We start from the raw sequence: 18323 nt of genomic DNA, 5'->3' as shown, positions 1-18323 counted from the left end.
ACAAACCATGGAATTCAAGTGTCATTTCAAGATGGGACTCAATTTAACTGTGCACTTCCGCCGGGGGAAGCATATGTTTTGTGCTCTCCTCCGTTCCAGTAGACTGGGCAGCTCTGAAACCAGGGTTTCCACCTCCCGCGGTTGGTACGTCCTGTCCCTGCTCTGGTCTGCGTGGTGTAGCCGCCTCCACCCATTCAAACCACCAATTGGTCCTTTGCATTGAACACTGTGTTATGATGATTTGGTTTGCCAGGAAGCATTTACCCACATCGAGGGTCAAAAGTGGATCTTACATTAGGATTATGTGTTTGTTATGTCTACCGGCATTGCCTTGATTGTGTGCCTTGCCCCGGAGCAGAGGAGATGGTATGAATGGTCTACGTTCGCTGAGCCACAAATCAGATTAACTATCAGTGAGCGTCATCATACTAAAGATTTAGGCCCCATGGTGAAGACAACTGACGGGGTTCAGTTCAGATGTCGAATACTCCGTTTCACCAATCAGGGTACAAATTCTTTTGTTTTGGAACATTACCAAATTTCTCGGCACTATGGTAGACAGGGATTGGGTCACTCAGAAGCGACAGCATCGTGATGTGTTTTTATATACCCTATTCAGTACTAAATTCCATTGCACTCTCTTATTTATTTATCTAAATTATATATTTGTCTGTATTATTGTTGTATTGCACTGGAGAGGGGAGCTCTCTAATCTCGTTGCACTCTTGAGTACAATGACAATAAAGGGATTTCTAATTCTAATTCTAATTCTAGAGATGCATTTGGTCCCACTGAGGGGTCTGGCAGGCCCGCCAGAAGTTGGCTACAGGATAATGGACCTGTGGGTGCAATTGTGGTTCAACTTTTAGTCGCTCTCATTGCTATACGTGACGTTTTGTTTCTGAACCGTGTTATTAACATTCGCTCAAGTCATGATTTGAAAATGGGTTGGGGTTTTACTGCCGCGGGACCAACCTCAGATGCCTATGATGACTGTTAAGAATAATGATCACCCATGGAATTTAGAAGATATTCCGTTGGTTGCCATGTACCCTCGACGAGAGTTCCTCGGCGTGTAATTTTCTGTCTTTTTTCATTTTGCATTTATTGTCATCTAAATATGATGTGCTGTTTTTTGTTTTCTTTTTTCAGTCCTACAGTGTTGCCCGATCAAGTCAGTCATGTCCAGAATATGACTGTGAGGTTTGGTGGTATTCAAGGGGGGTCAAAGTGTTCATTGATTGATTTGTCGCGTTCATTGCGTTAGTCATATGCGTTGGTTTATAGTTCACTTCATAATTGATTCATTTTCATTTCCAATCCTTTGACTTACTTTGAACATGACTGTCTTTGTCAAGTTTGGTGTTTTTTTACATTTGATACTGATGGTTTGTGTTTATTGTCATTATTTTCTACTAGGGGGCACTGTGGCCGACTGGTTAGCACGATGGCCTCACAGTGAGAGACAGCATCGGGCGTGGGTTCGATCCCGGCTCCGGCCATCCTGTGTGGAGTTTGCATGTTCTTCTCGTGCTTGCGTGGGTTTCCTCCGGGTACTCCGGTTTCCTCCCACATTCCAAAAACATGCATGGCAGGCCGATTGAACACTCTAAATTGCCCCTAGGAATGAGTGTGAGCGCGGATGGTTGTTCGTCTCTGTGTGCCCTGCAATTGGCTGGCAACCAGTTCACGGTGTCCCCCGCCTACTGCCCGAAGATAGCTGGGATAGCCTCCAGCACCCCCTATGACCCTAGTGAGGAGAAGCGGTACAGAAGATGGATGGATGGACTTTCTACTGGCAGATGTTTTACTGTTGCAGAACACTGTGGAGCTGTTCAGGGTCCCGCAGACAGTTGATGGGACAGTAAACGGTGCGAGGACGATGACTATGGGAAGCGGGCCCTAACCAGTATTGTCCTTTTCGTCGGAGCGCTTTTCTATCAGTACGATGGACTGTACACCACTTACACACACACGCATACAGGAGGCGCAATGCTGGTGGAAAGTGTTTACTATGTTTTGATATTATTTGTATTTACTGCATGGCTGTTTTGTTTCACTTATGTGTGTGATGTTTCAGCATGTCATATTAGGCCTTTATATCCATTTTTGATGTTTACGGCTGTTGTACTTTGTATCAATTTGTTAACTTGTGTTCGTGCTATTGACAGTGTTCCTTTGTCCTGATTGGCTTGTGGACTTGGGTCCACTGAATATTAGTTAGAATTGGACCTCCCTCTTTTTCCCCACTCTCTACTCGAGGGTTTTTTTTTCGACGGAGGTTCGGTGGATCCCGGACACTTCCGTTGGGACTACATCGAAATTTGTTTAATGTTAATGTCGGATTGCTAAAGGACTTACTGTTCGGGGGAAACTTCGTTGTGACCTGGGTGATTGATAGGGGATTTTTTTTTTTTTTTTCACTGATGTGTGTAGTCCTGTAGGAAGTGTCAGGGTGCCATCGGGAGTGATTTGGCCTTATTATTCTTAGTTTTCCTAGTTAATGTAACCTTAAGTAGCGTGCCTTGAGTATGATGTAGGTTTTAGTCGAGTATTATTCCAAATTGTAGATTGTAGACTGGCATAAACGGTTGGAGTGAGATTTTTGAGATACATGCTGATGTCATTTTTGCTTTATCTTGACTAGGTGTCGAGGCAATCTGGGAAGCTGAGCCAGATCCACACATCAACAAAATATACCACAGCAGGAAATTAATTAAAACACATAAATAATAGATAAAATAAAATACTATACGATAGTTAGTCATAATTTTTCATTAGCTTGAATTCTATTTTCTCTATGAAGTCTCTATACCAGTGCGTCTCAATTATTTTATGGCACGCCCCCGTAGCAAGAAGAAAACAATTCGCGTCCCCACCCCACCACCCACTCTCCGCCACAACTATAAATAATAGCATTTTCGTTGCAAAAGAAACCTACACCTTAGCGTTAATACTCACTGTGCACAATGGGCAATGAGAGCTCCACTGCCAAGAACTGTGGATGTGCAATTACACTTAATTGTAGAACAGTGGCCAAAAAGCATGTTACTCAGGATCTCACGCGCCCCCCTCACCATCGCACCGCGTCCCCCCAGGGGAACTCGCCCCACTATTTGAGAAGCACTGCTCTATACCATCGCTGACAAACTCAAGGCCAGTCATTTGCGTCAATTTCATGAATCTCGAAAATGTCTTCACTTTTAACAAGGTAAGAGATATCACAAACATGTTGTTACCAATTCCTAGTGCAGTCACTATGAGGTCCGCCCATAGATTGAGGCCTGCTTCATGAGCATAAAACAGGGCCACCCTCCAAAAAATTGGCTAATTTCAGCAAGGGTCAGTAAAATGTGTTAATACACCGAATTCGCTTCAAGCAGACTGAATTGACTATGAGTTCATCTTATTCCTCTATTTGCACGTTCCTGGACCATCGCTCCCCTGTTAACCTTAGCACATCTTACCAGAAATTCCTTCAAGGGGGGAGGAGGTAGAGATTTTGTTTGCAGAGGTTAACACTGGCTTTGCGTGAGTGAACTGCATTGACGATATAGAAAACACATTGTACTACCTGTACAACAGGAGCTGGTATGTCGTTTGTTAATTTGTATGTAGATGGTGTCATATTGGGATGCTCAATTATAAAAACAAAATTAATCACAATTATTTTAGTAATAATTGAAATCACGATTATTCAGTTTCATTTTATTCAGTTATTTATGAGTGGATAATGTGTGACCATATTGAAGCAGATTCTCTGCAGACTTAATAAATTATGTTTAAAATTATGGATGGAATGTATTTATTCATTTTAAAGTAGGGCTTATTTTATCACATTTATCACAATTCATTCAATGATTTGTTCAATTTTCATATGTAGACGGTTTGAATGTTTTTGTTACATCTACATCAAATAACCAGTGTGGTACTGGTTTGGCCGCCATGTGCATCTCTGATGTTGCACACTGTGGTCCAAGGGATGCTCAGGGAGATTGTCTGAATGTTCGGACACATGGAAAATTAGAAGAGAACATTGTTTACGAGTGTCACAAAAGCCACGTCTGCATGTCAGAATTATTACTATTGCCACAAATTTTCATTTTATGTTTCAGGTTTCAAATGGAATTTATTTCTAATTAAATATCAACACTAACACATCACAACATTTCGTAAATACCGTTTGTCAAAATGTTTACTCTCTCTAAGATTGTATTTATCTTCTACTCATTCCTTGTCTTCTTGTCATCTTTGGAGGATGTGGTTTGCCAAATTAAGCCATCCGGATCGCCATATGAACCTGTCCCTCCTCAGTTCTTTAAAGAAGTTCTCCCAAGTATTGGTGAATCGGTATAAGCCATTATCTAAAGCAGTCTTTCTTGTGGTGTAGTCCCCCCCCCCCCCACACACACACATTTTAAACATGCTGCGGTGCATCCCCTGCTTAAGAAACCTGGCCTTGACCAAGATGTGCTGTCAAATTTTAGACCCATTTCCAAACTGCTTTTATTTTTTAAAAAATGGGAAGACGTGGTGCACAAGCAGTTACTATCTCTCTTGGATGAACAAAATGTCATGGAGTTTTTCTAGTCAGGTTTCAAGAAAATGCATGGTACAGAGTCAGATCTTTTACGAGTTATGAATGATATCCTCCCGGCAAACGACACTGGAGACTATGTGTGTCTTGTCTTGTTAGATCTAACTGCAGCGTTTGACCACAGTATTCTTCTGGCTCGTTTTCAGCACCAGGTGGGCATTAATAGTAGCGCTCTAGAATGGTTTAGATCCTATTTGACTGGAAGGACCTTTTGTGTATGCCTAGGTTGCACTGAGTCCTGCTCTGCCCCTTTATCGTATGGTGTTCCACAAGGTTCTGGTTTGGGGGCCTGCTGTTTTTGTTATACTTGCTGCCTCTAGGTTCCATCCTATGAAAACATGGAAATTCCTTCCATTGCTATGCAGATGACAGTCAGATCTATAACCAGCGAAGCAAAAAAGACACTTTCTCCTTGAGATCACTTTTGTCCTGCCTAGAGGAAATCAAAATCTGGATGTCACTTCATTTTTTTTAATTTCAATGAAAAGAAGACAAAAGTTGGTGTTCGGTCCAACCCTGTTTACCTTGGCCCTCTGGCATCTTATATAAAGCCAACAGTCTCAAACTTGGGTTTTAATATGGATAATGATTTTAAATTACATTGGCAAATCAGCATTGTTGTTCATTCCAGCTTCTTTCATCTTAGGCAACTGTCTAAAGTGAAGTCTTTTCTTTCCCAGCAGCACTTAGAAACAGTAATCCATGCCTTCGTTACATCTAGGATAGATTACTGTAATGGACTTTATTTTGGAGTTCGCCAGTCCTCCCTCAAGCGCCTCCAACTGGGCCAAAATTCTGCTACTCCCCTTTTAACTGGAGCTCTGAAGATGGATACAATGCATCCATCCATCTGCTGTACCGCTTCTCCTCACTAGGGTCGCGGGGGTGCTGGAGCCTATCCCAGCTATCTTCGGGCAGTAGGCGGGGGACACCCTGAACAGGTTGCCAGCCAATTGCAGGGCACACAGAGACGAACAACCATCTGCGCTCACACTCATACCTAGGGGCAATTTAGAGTGTTGAATCGGCCTGCCATGCATGTTTTTGGAATGTGGGAGGAATCCGGAGTACCCGGAGGAAACCCACGCAAGCACGGGGAGAACATGCAAACTCCACACAGGATGGCCGGAGCCGGGATCGAACCCACGCCCGATGCTGTTTCTCACTGTGAGGCCATTGTGCTAACCAGTCGGCCACCGTGCCGCCCTGGATACAATACAATACAATTTTATTTATATTGCACATTTCACCACAGACGGAGCTGTAACTAAGCGCTAAATATGCGGTCATATAAATTAGCAGGTAATTAGAAAATATATTAAAACACAAACACATTTACAATAGATGCTAGAATAATAGCACAACAGCGACAATCTCATGTTGAATCGAAAGCTAAAGAATAAAAATGTGTCTTCAAACAGGTTTTAAAAATGGACAAGGAGGGGCTTTGCCTAACATTTAATAGAAGCTCATTCCATACAGAAGAACCAGCAACAGAAAAGGCACGATCCCCCTGGGGCTCCGCCTAGTTCTCCGCACCTCCAGCAGCATTTGGTTCACAGACCTGAGGCAGTGGGCAGGTGTGTAGGGGTGGAGGAGCTCAGAGAGGTACGCTGGGGCGAGGCCATTTAAAGATTTGAAGACGAACAGAAGTATCTTGAAGCGAACTCTAAAGTGCACTGGGAGCCAGTGAAGAGAGTCTAAGATTAGGGTGATGTGATCTGTCTTCCGAGCGCCAGTTAAAAGGCGAGCTGCAGCATTTTGCACCAGTTGGAGCCGCTTGAGCGAGGACCGGCTGACTCCAAAGTAAAGTGCATTGAAGTAACGAGACGTAACGAATGGATGGATTATTGTTTCTAAGTACTGTTGGGAAAGAAAGGGCCTCACTTTAGCCAGCTGCCTAAGATGAAAAAAGACGGATCGAACAACAGCACTGATTTGCTGATCTAACTTAAAATCACTGTCTAGTTTAAAACCTAGGTTTGAGGCTGTTGGCTTTAGATAAGATGCCAGAGGGCCAAGGTCAACAGGGTTTAGAGTAGAAGGGCCACTGGGACCGAACACCATAACCTTTGTCTTCTTTTCATTGAAATTCAGGAAGTTAAGTGACATTCAGATTTTGATTTCCTCAAGGAAGGACAAAAGTGGCCTCAAGGAGAAAGCGTCCTTTTTGCTTAGAAGGACATAGAGCTGTCTGTCATCAGCATAGCAATGGAAGAAAATTCCATGTTTTCGTAAGATAGAACCTTGGGGCAGCAGGTATAACGAAAACTGCAAGGGCCACAAAACGGAACCTTGTGGGACACCGTATGACAAAGGGACAGAGCGGGACTAAGTGCAGCCTAGGCGAACACAGAAGGTCCTGCCTGCCTGTTAATTAGATCTAAACCACTCTAGAGCGCTACCGCTAATGCCTACCTGGTGCTGTAAATGAGCCAGAAGCATATTGTGGTCCACCGTGTCAAACACTGCAGTTAGATCTAGCAAGACAAGACATACATAATCTCTGGTGTCGTTTGCCAGAAGAATATCATTCAAAACTCGTAACAGGGCTGACTCTGTGCTATGCATTTCCTTGAAGTCTGATTGGAAAACCTCCATGGCGTGTTCATCCAAGAAGGATCGTAACTGTAAGTGCACCACGTTTTCCAAAATTTTTTAAATAAAGTGCTATTTGGAAATGGCTCTATAATTTGACAGTACATTTTGGTCAAGGGGGTGCACCACAGCATGTTTAAAATGTTGGGGGACTACACCACAAGAAAGACTACTGTTGATAATGGCCAAAACCGATTCGCCAATACTTGGAGATCTTCTTTAAAGAACTGAGGAGGGACAGCGTCATATGGTGATCCGGATGGCTAAATATGGCAAACCATATCCTCCAAAGATGACAAAGAGATTGCCTCAAAGGACACTGCAGAGCAAGGAACATGTACAGAGGGGTCAGATGTAGCGTTTGAAACAACAGTCCGAGCTGTAGCAACCTTGTCCATAAAAAACTGCAAAAATCTATTACACATTTCAGGGGACGAGTCAGTGCAATTTGGCTGATGGAGTTTAAGAGCAGAATCGATAGTTCCAAATAGAGTCACAGATTATGACAATTTGCCTGAATAAGAATGGACAAGTATTTCCTCTTTGACTCTTGCATCTTGTTTCGATAACTGTGACAGCAGTCTTTTAGGATTTGATACAAGACCTGCAGCCTGTCTTTTTTACACCTGCATTCAGCTTTGCGGCATTCTTGTTTAGCTGCACGAGTTCTTCCATTATTCTCCAGTCTTAATTTTGGCCGCATAATTTTTAATGGAGCCACAGAATCCAAAATAAGAGCGGAACCAATAGCTGAGTTCTTCTGTGCTTGATGAGGGAACACAGAGCTGATCAAAGGCTTCAGAGAACCGACTAGCAGTGAGGGGGTTAAAACTCCACCGGTTGCATTCACTGGTAGTAGGTTGACAAACAACATCAAAGAGAACTGTCATGTGATCAGAAATAACATTGTCCAACACTTGCAAATTTGAGATCGATTAACCAAAAGTAAAGACAAGGTCTAACATATGTACCTGTTTATGAGTGGGGTCAGACACGCATTGCACCAAATTGAAAGTCTATGAGTATCAAAAAGTCCTTTGTCAGTCCATTTTCAGGACAGCACACATGTATATTGAAGTCCCCCATCAGCATGATGTGATCCTACTTTAGCATGATTCCGGCAAGAAAATTTGAAGTCATTTAGAAACTCTGTGTTGTATTTTGGAGGTCTATAGATCACAACGCAGAGCACAGGAGCAGCCCTGCCTACTTCAAAGAGCGAGCTCTTGAAGCTGGTGATCGATGTGGCCAATATACACTGTTTGCATTCAAATTTGATTTTAAAAATAGTTGCCGTTCCTCCAACCCGACCTGACGTTCTCCAAGTAAGAACATGCAGTCTGTAATAGTTCCAGCATCGCACTGCACTCACCGGTGCTCGTCCAGGTCTCCGTCAGGCATTGGAAATCCAAGTCATTTTGTAGAAATAGCTCCCTCAGGATAAACGTTTCGTTTGTCAACGACCGGCGTTTGACAACGCTATCCTTGAGGGAGTCGCAGGTGTGCGTTGCTCCTCCGATCGGCGAGCTCTAGGAAACTCACGCAGGAGTTGTAGATTGACGCCGCATTGGAGGACACGCGGATGGCAGCGCAGCCGAAGCTCCTCTGGACAGTCAATGACTGGTAGTAATCAGGGCGAACGTGCCCCCACGGGGTACATCCATGCGTTCGGGATCGAGCGGGGGACGAAGCGTGTTTTAGTTCCCTTTTAAGCTTCGTCAACCGGCCACCACGTTTGCCACGGCGCCGCTTCCGCCGTGGAGGGAGAGCGTAGACGCAGAAGATTTCTGCCGGGATGTCGCCGAGCAACGTTCTACCCCAACTATGCTTGAACGCAGCTGAATCGCCAACTTTGCACCGTAGGTCCAGCAGAGACTGGCGGTCATACACCCGCCGCGAGACAGTGAGCAACACACATATCACCAGAAATAGAAAGAAAATCCGATAGATCAAGAGGCACTGTATGCCATCTTGATAAAAAAAAAAAAAAAACACAATCTTCGCCACTCTTCACTGGCTTCCAATGCACTTGAGGGTTCGGTTGAAGATACTTCTGTTCATCTTTAAAGTTTTAAATGGCCTCGCCCCAGCACACCTCTCTGAGCGCCTCCACCCCTACGCACCTCCCCACTGCCTCAGGTCTGTGGACCAAATGCGGCTGGAGGTGCCGAGGACTAAGCGCAGCCTCAGGGGAAATCATGCCTTTTCTGTTGCCAGTCCTTCCCTATTTGAAGACACATTCTAATTCTTTAGCTTTCGACTCAACATGAGACTGTAACTGTTCTGCTGTTCTTCTGGTATCTGTTGTATATCTGTTTATGTGTTTTAATTTGTGTTCTAATTTCCCACTAATTTATATGGAAAGTGCCTTGTTCCAGCTCCAGCTGTTGTGAAATGCACTATATAAATAAAGTTGTATTGTATTGTATTGTATTCTTTGTCCTTAAACAATAACAAGTTACCTTTTCCCGTTACAACCTTTTTCACTTCTGATCAATGTTTCCATGACCTCCGCCGCTTAAAGAGTGTGCCAGACCCAGCAGCAATCCACGAAGATCTCGCCGGTCATCTCCGTTGGGATGTTGAAAGTGCTCGTCAACTCATCAATTTGTACTGTAATCCACTGTCAATTAAGTCCACGTGATTTTAATATCCAGCAGCGAAGGTATAAATACAGTAAAAATGTAAAAAGGCATGGTCGTTCATCCAACCCCTCGGGCAGCCAGCTGTCTGAAGCCTCCACCCCCGAGACGGGCCCACGCTTTGGATGTCATTCAACTGCATGACAGCAATGAATGCACGTGTGAATTTTAGTTTTATTTTTTTTACCGTAAACTTCACCGCCGACATCTCTCACTCCTTTACAGGAGGGGTCGTTTTGATCATGTGGGTTATGCATGCTTGCTCTCAAGTCTGCTGAATACAAGATCAGGAGCATATTCTCGAATGGACTGCATGTCTATGAGTGCTAATATCTGAGATTATGGATGTAGTCCGATAAAATACGATACCGTTTTTAAGGCTGATGTCGGAACACCCCTACATTATTTTTCCTTTTGTTGTAAATGTTCTGTAAAGCGATTGTTGAAAATTATGACTGTGTGTAATCTTACCTTGCCCACACACTGTGTGGTGGGAAAAGAACCTGGGCCAGGAGACATTGGTACAGGTACAAACAAACAATGTGGCCAGCAGTGAAGAAGCCCACCATCACATACAGAGTGTTGAAACCCAGGGGGCTAATTGGAAGGTGACATGCCCACCATGTGCTGACACCAATGAAAAGTATGAAGTAGATGGCTGAGAAAGCAGATGGCAACGTGATCCCTAGAGAGAATAAAAGGGCTGCCATTAAATAAAAAAGCAGATAGATACAGTATAATGTTACACAGAAACATTTTGATCCACCTTGTATATAGCTTTGTTGCCCTCATAGACACAAATAACAATAATACGTCATGCACTTTGAATGAATCGTCTTATAGCTGGCTCCATTGACCCTTGTGTCTTCAAATTTGCTATGAGAGCATCTTTGTCAGCTCAGTATATTTAACATATTTATGTGTGGTATTTTAGTGTCTAATTGGAAAACGAGCAACTGTGGATGAAAGATGGAGGAGAGGTGGACAGCGGGTTCAGTAAGAAAGAGGATACCACAGGGCCAAAAACTGAAACTCTGGACTTTTTGTATGGTGTACTTTAACATGTAGTACAGGGGTCTTCAATCCTGTTCCTCGAGGGTTGCTGTCCTGCCTGTTTTCATCTCTCCCTGCTGCAATGCACCTGAATCAAATGATCAGAATCGTTATCCAGCATCTGCATATCTTGCTGTTAATCTATTATTTGAATCAGGTGTGGTGCAGCATGGAGAGATGGAAAACAGGCAGGACACGGGCTGTCGAGGAACAGGAATGAAGACCCCTGATGTCATTTCGTCAATGGCTGCTAGAGACTTCCAAATGGATTGAACAGTATACAAGCGTCTTACACATTCCTCTCTTATAAGTTTTCGCTATCACGCTCTCTTTTCAAATACTCAACATTCAGTTTATGCAAAAGAGCAGAGAAATAGGCCAATGGACAAACCTGAGTATTAATTAATTCTAACAAGCAACAATTAAAGTTTTTAAATCGCCATCAATAGGATGAGGTCTTTGTGATTAATAATGATTAATCGCATTGTTATAGACAAAATCCCAAAAATTCTTCAGTACTTTATAGCTCACTTTTATTTTAAATGCATAACCATATAAACGAAAGTGATATAACATTTGTTGTTCTTAACCTTTTGGCACTTTAAGGACCTGCCAGAATTCGTATCCCCTAGTAACTTTTCCTAGGAAAAAGGGATCCTGCTCAAATTTGCTACAGTTCCAAAAAATGATATCAGGAATACACTGATATAGCTACGATATGATGTATATGATAACTAACCAAACCTAACCTGGGGTTCATCTGTTTGGTTCACCTATGAGGCTAATTAGTACCTAGCAGAATATGTATCCTCTCCGAAAAAGAATAATTATCAATTATCACACATTTGCTTTATTGCTATAGTTTGAAAACGCAATGTTGAGTGATTTAGTGATGTGAAATGCGCTATACAAATAAAATTGTATTGTATCGTATTGTATTGTCCAAGTAGTTCAAAACTAGAGCAAATAATATTAATAGATTTCAATAAACATCTATGTGAAAATATTATTGTTTGTTAAATGTACAATGTTCTTGCTTTGTAATGAAAAGAAATTTCCTGGAAAGGACAAAACCTGAAATTCACTGAACTTCACATTCACTACTAAGTTATCAATAACTTCTATAATATTATATATATATATATATATATATATATATATATATATATATATATATATATATATATATATAAATGTGCATAACTAACGTTTTAATTTGTAGGGAATAATTTGGCTGAATGAAATAAAGTACGACACAATTTTTTTGCCCAAATTTTGTTCATGAAGATGCAAATCAAACACAAACATGTATACTCTTTGTTTCTTTGGATGAAACAGTCACTATTAGTAATGGCGCACCGTGCTTGAAAGCCAGCATTGTATGATGTTTATAGTTTATAGCTGTTTGATGCATTGAATACACGAGTTATTCAGATGTCCTACTGTGTGCTTATTGAACGCATCTCAAGTCCAAAACAGAACACGAATGATTTTCTTTTGATTTTCTTTTGCTTCTCTTGACGCAGCCATCGACAAACACACGACAAACAAAAAAAACTTAATCAGTATGCATTTTCTTACAGGAGGCAGCCGTCTGTACCTTGTCACTTAAATTTGATCCCCCTTGAAACATCCCACTTCCTTGATCCCCTTCCTTTTATATCGTGTTCGATTACTTGAAATTCATTACAATCACGTCATTGAAAATTATTTAATTATAAAACATTGTAAGATAACATATGCAAATGCCAAAATGCGAATAGCTTTACGCCCGTTTCGGTATCACTCATTGTACGCTCCCATAACTGAGGCATTGAGTGTTTTTGGGGGGTAAGTACTTTAGCAGAAAGTCCGCACCAGTGAGCTTTGCTGTCGGAAGCAACAGACTTTCACAATAAAAGTGTGATAAAATGTTTATCTGCATTAATAAACCAGTGAATTAATGTAAAATGAACATGATAAATTGCCCAGCACAAATTTTAACAGTTTCTTCTCTTAGCATCTTGTGGTATGTACGAGTGTGATGTCTTATGCAGGTCCTACCAGCCAAAGCAAGTAGGCTAATGGCAAAGATTCTCCAAAGGTCCAGCAGTACTTTCTGAACTACAGCCTTGAGACGCTCAGCCAGCTGCTTGGCTAAGGTTGCAGTAGAAAAACCCTGAGTGGTGTCACCAGAAAATGATCCATCTTTCTCATCTTCTGATTCTTGGTCAATTTCATCCTCGTCATCTATTTTTTCTTCTTGCATCTATATTCAAAGTGAGGAAAAGAAGGAGGGTGTTTAATAAGTATTTTTTTTTTTAAAATAGAGAAAAGCGGGGGGACATTAGCTGTAGCAGTACACAGGACACATCTGCGCATTGTAAATATTTGCACACACACTCGCGTTTGTGAAATAAATCATATATTTGTGTTTTAAAATGTTTTAACATGGATTAAAGGGTCGTATGAATAGAACTTAGGCTACTTTATGATTATGAAGTTAACACGGGCATTGAAAAAATCACTTAAACAATTTACGTTCTCACTGTCATGATCTGTATCTTAGTATCTGTGTGTTCTGTCTCGTCAAGTCTATTGTGTCCACCTGTGTTCGTTTAGCCAAGCCCTTGTGTTAACCAATCAGGTCCTTCCAACCAACAGTGTCTTGTCCAGGTGCTCCTCGTTGTCTTGTCAATTTGTTTGTATTTAGTTCCCTGGTGGCTTTCAGTTCTTGTTGGTGCATTGTGTGTGTCAGTTTTCCTGTTCAGTGATCCCTGTCAGTGTCCAGGTCCGCGTCCTTCCTGCCGGTCTCGTCAAGTTTAGTTAAGTCATTGTTTTTTTTTGCTTTCAGTTGTTTTGTACTTTTATGTTCTTTTTTGATTAAATTCCCCTTAAGTTTCCCCTGCCTCGCTTCCCTGCGTTTGAGTCCTCCTCTACCTCCACCTCAACGTGACAGAATGGACCAACCAACCATGGACCCAGCGGGAACCTCACGGCGGCGTGTTTGATGTCGCCGCTCGGCCTACTACCCCCCTCAGCCTGCCGACCATGCCCAATCCCTTTGTGTGAGTTCTATGTGTTCCGCCAAGCCTGTTGCTCACTCTTCTTCGTCTCGTTTTAACCTCTTCGAAAATGACACAATTTTGTCCCCCCATGTTTTTCTTAATTTAGATTTAGATGATGATCCCGATTTTAAAAAGAGTTGCCACCGATTTTGAGTTTTCACTTGAGTTTTCTTCTCCCAGTCAGTTGATTCCTTTGAGTCTATCCCATCAGACCTTTACTTGGGCACACGTGTGGCCATCTATCCCGGACCTCCACGGGGTGGTCAACAATGGCGCCCAAGTACAGGATCTGCCACTCGTCGTAGGAACACCCGCTTTTCACAACCTGAGCCACATTCTTCACAGCGACTTCGTTCACCTCGTCCACCATCGGTTTCTGCACCTCCTCCCATTCCACCCACGTTTCGTAGTCCAAGTTCACAAGCACCTGTAGTCTCAGTTCCTCGTGTCTCCCGTTCCCCTGAATTCCGGCTGATAGGGATCACGCCCTATGGCGGCAGGCTGATAGGGATCACGCCCGATGGCGGCAGGCTGATAGGGATCAGGCCCTATAGCTACAGGCTGATATGGATCAGGCCCCCTGGCAGCCTCCCGTTCCGGCTCCTCGCCCGCTGCAGAGCCCCGTTCCGGCTCCTCGCCAGCTGCAGCGGCCCGTTCCGGCTCCTCGCCAGCTGCAGCGCCCCGTTCCGGCTCCTCGCCAGCTGCAGCGCCCCGTTCCGGCTCCTCGCCAGCTGCAGCGCCCCGTTCCGGCTCCTCGCCAGCTGCAGCGCCCCGTTCGTTCCGGCCCCTCGCCAGCTGCAGCCTCCTCAAGCCCCTGCTGCTCGTCAGCTGCAGCCGCCTCAAGCCCCTGCTGCTCGTCAGCTGCAGCCTTCTCAAGCCCCTGCTCTTCGTCAGCTGCAGCCACCTCAAGTCCCTGTTCCGGCGGGGCCCGACCTGCCACCGCTCCAAGTCCCTGTTCCAGCGGCGTCCGACCTGCCGCCGCCGCCTCCCGTCTCTGCCTCTGCAGCGCACTCCATGCGGCTGCCATGGCCTCCACATCGCCCGCCTGACTGGCCTCCTGTCGACACGCTGGTTTGGCCTCCCGGACGCCCACCTGACTGGCCTTGATTGCGGGCCGAGGCCCCGCCTCCTGGCCCCCTTCCGCACATCCTGATTTTGGACATTTTTCTTTTGTTTGTGTTTGGGACGTAAAGGGATCCGTCCCTTTAGGGGCGGTGGGGCGGGTACAGTCTTGATCTGTATTAGTTGTTTTTGGTTTAGTATTTAGTTTCATGTATTGGCCTTGTGTTCCTGTGTCTTCTGTCTCGTCAAGTCTATTGTGTACACCTGTGTTCGTTTACCCAAGCCCTTGTGTTAACCAATCAGGTCCTTTGAACCCGCAGTGTCTTGTCCAGGTGCTCCTCGTTGTCCCGTCAATTTGTTTGTATTTAGTTCCCTGGTTGCTTTCTAGTGATGGGTAGATGAGGCATCCTGTATCGTTTTGACACAGTGACACACTGTGTTGACACTGTGTTGCTGAATACTGACACCTGGTAGACTTGCAGGAAATATTTGACAGGGTCATCTGAAACTGATCTGTCAAACCAATTTTATCCAATTCCATTGATTAGGCATTTGCATTCACATTATTTTTACATATATGTACTTTCATTAAAAAAATGATAAATTAAGTGAAAATCTGTCTGAATGCCTAAGTAAAAGTGTTGTGAATGACAATGGACTCATTGTAATTAAAGATTTTTGTTAAAAAAAAAAAAAATTCTCCAGCGTTTTGTTATTCAGTCTATTTCTTTTTTTTTCGGCAATTTCCCCGCCTTTGAGAAGATCCTCTCACAAGGCACTGAAGAGGCCGGTGTGCACAACACCTGTGTGGCCAATATAAATAGGTGAGGGAAAGTTGCCTCCATGGACTTTCAGTATAAGAGCGGGTCTTCCGTACGTGCAACGTGTCCTGCTGACATATAGCGCTGCACCTCTGAGTGCGCACACGGCAGAAAACTTGCATTTACCAGTGACATCTCCCATCTTGCGGATATTTAACGCAGAGTAACGTGCCAATAACTCAATGCTTGTTTTGAGCGCGCATCCTGTTGACAGATGTGCTTCCTTATAAACACAGTTTGGCGCGCGACCGCTGTGTCGACACGGTTCCGGTAGTGGTCACGTGACTTTCTTAAAGCAGTACGCCCACCGACACGGGGTTTGCCCTGGAAGCTCGGCGCACGCATCGACGCCTCAGTGTTGCTGGACCCATCACTATTGCTTTCAGTTCTTGTTGGTACATTGTCTGTGTCAGTTGTCCTGTTCAGTGATCCCTGTCAGTGTCCAGGTCTGCGTCCTTCCTGCCAGTCTTGTCAAGTTTACTTAAGTCATGTCATTGTTTTTGTTGCTTCCAGTTGTTTTGTACTTTAATGTTCTTTTTTGATTTTTGATTTCCCCTTAAGTTTCCCCTGCCTCGCTTCCCTGCATTTGGAACCTCCTCTACCTCCACTTCAATGTGACACTCACTTGGCTATGTTTGGCATCCACTTCAAAACCAGCCTTGGTCTCCTGAGCAGCCCCTACCACCAGTATGGATTCTGACTTTGACCTGCACTGCTAGGTTCAATATCATGGTCTTATCCTTGGTCTCCTGGGCTAACTTTTACCACCAGCCTGGACCCCACCTCCGGCTTTGACCTCCACAGCTAGCTTCTACACCAGCCTGGATCTCAGCCTTGGTCTCCTGGGCTAACCTCTGCCACCAGCCTAACTGTTCCAATGAAGTATTAAGTACATTGTGGGTTTGTTTTGCAATGAGCTAGCGATGTGAATTAAAAAAAAAAAAAAAAACTTCGACACCAAGAAGAAATTTTTAACAGGGATGAAAAGAAAGGCAGAGAGAAACAAAGAAGATAGGGAGTCAAACGAAAGTCACTCGAAAGCAAAGACACGCAAATTAGATGAAGCATATGTAGTGCTTGGCTTCACTGTGACTACAGGAGGAGATGAGGAAAGACCGGTGTGCTTGCTGTGTTTAAAAAGGCTGGCAGCGGACAGCATGAAACCAAATAAAGACTTGATGACATTACACCCCAATCACGCTGATAAGTCGCTTGAGTTTTTTTCAGCGAAAACGTTCCGAATATTGCCAACAATCATCCCGCTTTGTGAACACAACTTCGGTGAATCAGCGAGCACTGTTATCATCGTGCAAGGTGGCATACCAAATTGCCCTTTACAAAAAACTGCACACTATTGCAGAGGAGCTGATACTGCCTGCAGCAGTAGACATGGTCTCTGTCATGCTGGATGATGCAAGTGCAGGAAAACTAAAAACTATCCCTCTGTCCAATGACACTGTCGCCAGACGTATAGAGGACATAGCAAACAATCTGCAAGAACAGCTGCTAGATAAACTCAGAGGCAAATGACAGCAAAAAAGATGCTCTGTTTATTTCATATGTACGTTTTGACATGACAGACTCCCTGTGTGAGGATCTACTTTTTTTTATAAATATGTCAGAGACAGAGCCACAGCTGAAGAGCTATTCAAGATGCTGGACTGCTTCTTGACGGAGAATGGGCTGAAGTGGGAGAGCTGCAGTGATGGTGAACAAACCATGGCTGGGAAGAGAAAAGGGCTTCAAGCACTCATCAAGAAGGTCTCACCAAATGTTGAGTGTACACACTGTATCATACACAGAGAAGCACTTGCAGCAAGACAGCTTTCTCCTGAATTAAGTGAGGTTATAACTGACATTATAGGTGCAGTCAATTTTATAAAGACCAGACCACTGAAAACAAGAATCTTCTGTGAGGAGATGGGAAATGAACATCAAGCTGTGCTGTTTCACAGTGAAGCAAGATGGCTGTCATGAGGAAGAGTCTTGGTCCAGAGTTTTTGAGCTGAGAGAGCAGATAAGACTGTTTTTTGAGCAGGAGCACAAGTATGAAGTCGCAGAAAAATTCAGTGATGAGAACTTCCTTGAGAAACTGGCCTACCTGAGTGACATATTTGGGAAGCTAAACAAACGAAATCTACAGCTTCAAGGGAAAGATAAACACCAGCCTCAGGTCACAGACAAGATTGTCTCTTTCACACGAAAGCTTGCAAAGTGGGCCAGGCGACTTGATGAGGGAAACACTGACTCATTTGAGAACCTGTATGATTTTGTAGACTATATTGACTATGATGCTAGCTCAGTGATTCCACTCAGAAAACAGCAAATTCCATCACTGATGGGATACTTTAAAAAGTACTTCCCTAACAACAGTCCCCAGTATGACTGGGTGAGAGACCCTTTCAGTGCATCTGCTCCAACTGGTATCAGCTCTGCAGAGACTGAGCTTCACATCACAGACACTCAGTGAATTCTGGCTGTGTGTATAGGGGCAGTATCCACT

General features: G+C 43.7%; 1 protein-coding gene across 1 annotated transcript in view; it reads right to left on the bottom strand.

The window, feature by feature from the left end:
• piezo1 (piezo type mechanosensitive ion channel component 1 (Er blood group)) overlaps positions 1–18323 on the bottom strand; it is a 304639-nt gene that overhangs the window by 265644 nt on the left and 20672 nt on the right. The window contains exons 5-6 of the mRNA XM_088304108.1: positions 12934–13138; positions 10309–10522 (exon numbers count right to left, since the gene is read on the bottom strand). Coding sequence (XP_088160234.1) covers positions 10309–10522; positions 12934–13138 — 419 coding nt within the window. The remainder of the gene's footprint in view (positions 1–10308; positions 10523–12933; positions 13139–18323) is intronic.

The sequence above is a fragment of the Idiotropiscis lumnitzeri genome, chromosome 9, assembly GCF_059441095.1.
Source record: "Idiotropiscis lumnitzeri isolate Australia: NSW breed Sydney's pygmy pipehorse chromosome 9, RoL_Ilum_1.0, whole genome shotgun sequence".
Lineage (NCBI taxonomy): Eukaryota > Metazoa > Chordata > Actinopteri > Syngnathiformes > Syngnathidae > Idiotropiscis > Idiotropiscis lumnitzeri.
This window is presented reverse-complemented; position numbering and strand designations above follow the sequence as displayed.